This window comes from Fulmarus glacialis, unplaced genomic scaffold (assembly GCF_000690835.1).
Source record: "Fulmarus glacialis isolate BGI_N327 unplaced genomic scaffold, ASM69083v1 C14167695, whole genome shotgun sequence".
NCBI classification, from domain to species: domain Eukaryota; kingdom Metazoa; phylum Chordata; class Aves; order Procellariiformes; family Procellariidae; genus Fulmarus; species Fulmarus glacialis.
In genome coordinates this window covers 1-4,452 of record NW_009242744.1, presented here as the reverse complement: position 1 = coordinate 4,452, position 4,452 = coordinate 1, and the positions used below count along the sequence as shown (strand labels likewise).

Below are 4,452 nucleotides of genomic sequence, written 5' to 3'. Positions count from 1 at the left end.
GGGTGCGGGCGCCTCGTCCTGCAACAGCTCCTTTCTCTTCCGCGGCCGCGGGTCGCCAAGCCCGTACCGAGCTGGCCACGGCCGCTGCGACTGTCCCGGGAAACTTAAAAGCGGTTGAGCCGCAGTGTGCGGAGAGGGGCCGGGAGGCAGAGCGGGTTCTTCCCCCGGCGTTCTGCCTCCAGCGAGGGAGGCGGTATCCTGCCAACAGGGAGACGAGAACTTTGCTTTCGAGCTGTGCGTTCCCGCTGCCTTCCCCCGCGCCTCTGGGTTTCTCCGAGGAGCCAGAGCTGCTGCCACCCTGACGCTGTATCTGCCCTGTAGCAGGGAAGGTTGAACGGCGCTTACTTTCTCACCCACACCCTGTATGGCTCTGAGCTTTTTTCCCCTTTCTCGTCTCCTATTCAGCAATAGAAATCAAGCATTGCGTTTCTCTGTAAATGCAGTTCTTGTGACTATACTTACATTTGTCTGTATGTGAGGAGGGAGTTGTTTCTGTGTTTTTACAAGCCTTTTTTCTGTCTCCAGGATAGTTATCCATTCACAGGAGAAAGAAAACTCTGATCCGGATTATATTCCCATCAACAACCGCTTTAAATGCGTACAAGGTACTGACTCTCCTGGGGTGGACTCTCTTGTGGTGGCAGGAATCCACTGCTGTTTATCGGCAAAACCCAAATTTAGTGGCGTTTCTTGAGCTGCCTCCTGAGCACCCATACAGATTGAATGCTTCCCCGTGAAACTAAAACTCACAGTTTATGGATTCCTGCTTCTTCCCCATCCGAGTGGGTAGACTTTCCATGTCAGCATACAGTTGTGAGGAACTTGGCTCGTTCAGATGAGTGGTGGGCTTGGCATCGTACGGGGCCAGCATGTTCAGCACGTGTCTGCAGTGGCTGACATTCGGTGTCTGCTGATGTCTGTCTGTCTATCTTCTCCATAATGGCAGGAGTTGGGAGCTTTAAGTCTGATTCCTGCATGTTTAGATCAAAACTTCTGTAAGGTCTGGCGAGCTGTCAAGTCCAAAGAGCTACCCATGGAATGGGAAAGAGCTTTAGGCCTTGTCTTGGAAGAACTTAAATGGCAGTGTATGTCCCTGGGGCACATGCTTGTTCAGGAATAAACGCACCTTTTCCTGGATTAGCTTATATGTAATTCAGCGTGGTTCTGCCCATCATTTTTGCTGGGTAGACAAGCTCTGAAGTTCACTGTCAGGTTGGTGTTTCCCAAAGGAGCTACACTGTTGTGGAACAAACCATCCAGAACAAACCATGTGCGAGAACCCTGAATATTAGGAATCTCCCCTGTGACACTTTGATTGTGGGAAATACTGTCCAGGCTGTCCAGATATGACCATTCTTTCTGCCGGAGCCATTATTGATAGTATAGATGTAAATTAAAGCTGTTTGTTCCTTTGTTAGGACTCTCTTGTGGCTAGTAGCAGGCAGCATGCTTTTTTAAGTACTCAATTATCGCAGCATTCCGTGTGAACTCTCTTGATCCTGTTTTTCTCTTTTCCAGAGGCAGAAGAAACTCTACTGATTGATATAGCTACAAACAGTAAGTTTTATAACTGCAGCTGCGCGGCTAAAGCTCCTTTCAGGAAACAGGCTGCCTGTTGGGCACCGACGCGTGCTTATTTTACCTACCACTTCATAACTTCCTCCATACTTTGTGTTTGTCTTTTGATCAAGCGGGGATTGTATCTCCTCTAATAATGTTGTCTGGCTCTTTTAGACAGTCAGTTGTCATGACAGACATGGTCTTAAATGCCCAGACTGAAGTATTGGCAATTGGTCAAACTTTAACTCCTTAAATCTTTTCTCAAGGCCCTGCGTTGCACCCTGAACACTGAACCATTCTCATCTCCCTTACGTTTCTTTGACCTGTACTTGAGCCTAGGTTACTATCTGCCTTTTTCAGTGTTGACAACGCTCTGTGTAGTCACCAATTCTGCTTTCCCTTTCAAGAAATTTTTCTTGCTACTTTTAGAGCTCTTCTCTGCGAGATCACAGTAGGGAGAAGTATTCCTAAATCCAGGAAAACATGACTGGTGATACCCCAGGCAGGGGGTTGGATCTCAGAAGCACAGGGAGACTAGCTTAGGTACAGATTTCCACCGGAAACAATAGCTGGAAGTTGGCTTTCACTGATGAGCTCAAAGGATACCTAGAAAGCCTGGTCACTCTCAGGGCATAATATCTGTGAACCAGCCTTGACTGACTCTATGAGTCTGTGTTTATGCATGAAGCAGGCTGTAAGGTCCGGATACAAGGTGACGAGACAGCGGAGCGGCTGTTTGAAATCCCTGATGAGGAGCGTTGCTTAGGATTCCTTTCAGAAGTGCAGAGCATACAGGAAGGTAAGCAGAGCTGTAGTTGTGTTTGTGAAATCCTCTGACTGCCAGCAGTTTCTGACAGGGCTGATTTTTTTCCAGCCCACTTGAAAGCTGCTCTTCCTGAACCTAAGGACTCAGCCAGCTGGTATCAGGTGGAGAAGAACCTCCCGGGTCTATCCCAGGCCTCTTCTGCAGGTACTGAGCTGACTGTCGCCTTTGTACGCTCTGTTGTCTGTACAGCAATGGGGCACTCGGGGATAGGGAGCTGTGTCTGACCCTGCACTCAGCAGTCTGGCCTCTGCCCCATTTCCTCACTTCACATCACCCTGCACAAAATAAAACATCTCGGTCCTTGGATTCTGTTGCCCTGGACCTTCTTGAGTGCTGTCTTCTGCCTAGTACCTTTGTTTGTGTATGTTAAGCTCCCTCCTGCCTTGACTTGTGGTTAGTACCCCTTTCTCTCATTCCCTGAGTAATCAGACTTGATATATTGCTATTATCATTTGCTTTTTCACTTTCTATGGAGTTACATTTTTTTCCTTCTTGATCTGAGCTGTTTTAAATTGTTTCTCAGGGCATTGTGCTTGTTTTTTTCATCATAGGAGCTCTGGGGTTTGAGGATGACTTCGACGTTCTAAGCCTGGAAGAGAAAAGAAACATGCAAAACCACCAAACAGGATCTCGCCGGGAACCCCCACCTCCGCCTGTGCCTCAAAACAGGCAGTAAGTAACATGATGGATCTGTTCCCTTTTTTCCTTCTCTTCCTAGACAGCAGAACCAGTTTTAATTCTGCTCTTGCTTCCTTCCTAGATTTCACCGAGAGAGAGAAGGTGCATCAAGAGACCAGCCAAAAGTGACGAACACTATGCGCAAAATGTTTTTGCCCAGCACCCAGTCGGGACAAAGAGAAGGTGTCATCAAACATCTGCTTGCCAAGAGAGAGAAGGCGTATGTCAACCTTCACAACTTCAGGTTAGAGCTGTGACTGAGGAACAGTGTGCATAGAGACAAAGCTGTTTAATCTCTTCTGTGAACTCAAATCTAGCCCAGGCTTGAAATCTGACAGCTGCTGATGTGTGGCCAGCTTCGGTGGCTAAACAAGGGTCCATGCAGACTGAAAGTCAATAAGTGCCTGCCATGCAGCTTCTCCTTTTGTGTCTTTTCCTCTATGTGTGTCAGATCTCTTGACCCTCAAGTAAGACTGAAGCAGTTGGGCAGAAAGAGGATAAAGGCAGCCGTCCCACCACACTATCTTAGTGTTGCCCCACATGACATGATGTTAAAAGAGCCAGATGTTCGCTGGCCCCGGTGAAATGTCTTTAGTTTTGTAGTATTCTGCAAAATCCCCGCGATGACTGTCACTGGAAATGAGCCAAGCCGAGAAGAATTTTCAGTTACCCCATAGTTGGCATGGCCCTGCGCACGGACAGCTCACATGGTGTGTCTGCTCCCAGCCTGAATGCTGCTGTGCGTGCACTGGAGAGACTGGGCTGATGCGGTTGTTATTGTGTTTTCTAACAGTTCGGCTGCTTTTGTGTTGTAGATTTTTTGTGGGAACGTGGAATGTGAACGGGCAGTCTCCAGACAGCAGCTTGGAACCCTGGCTGGTGTGCGACACAGAGCCTCCAGACTTCTATTGCATCGGGTGAGTAGCAATGACCTCGTATTTACTTACGGTGCTGGGTTTCTTGTTGCTCTTGCTTGGATACTGGTGGGCTGTATTTGTTTTAAGTTCCTGTTGTGTTCTCGGAGGTTCCACAAAGCTGAGCTATGTCTCAGAAGAGCTGTCTGAGGGGAAAGAGCCATTTGGATGAGGCAGAGTATCAGGTTAAACGAGGCTGGCATGATGTAACAAAATAGATTTTCCTTGAGGCATCGACAGAGCTCTATGGTTGTCCTCCGCCTAAAGTAATACTTCAGAGGGATGGTTGCTGGAATGTATTGCAGTAGGGTCTCAGAGGCACTGTGGTGAAATTCTGCTGCTTTATTTAGCAAGTGGGAATAAGGAACTTCTCTTCCAAGAAGAGCTGTTGCTACAGGTTGCACATTGGACCTTCTTGTAGAAAGAGGGTGATCTGTAGGAAATCTTTGTGGTGAACGGAGTTAAATCCAGTTG

The 4,452-nt window shown here is 47.8% G+C and overlaps 1 protein-coding gene across 1 annotated transcript; it reads left to right on the top strand.

Annotated features, from left to right (window-relative positions):
• Positions 1-479: 479 nt before the first annotated feature.
• Positions 480-3,981, top strand: LOC104083020 (inositol polyphosphate 5-phosphatase OCRL-1-like; the record flags this gene model as incomplete). The annotated part of the gene is made up of 7 exons (XM_009586351.1): positions 480-605; positions 1,519-1,557; positions 2,249-2,359; positions 2,435-2,530; positions 2,938-3,058; positions 3,147-3,308; positions 3,880-3,981. Coding segments are annotated over 7 exons (757 nt in total), but the record flags the coding sequence as incomplete, so codon positions are not given.
• Between the last annotated feature and the right edge of the window lie 471 nt (positions 3,982-4,452).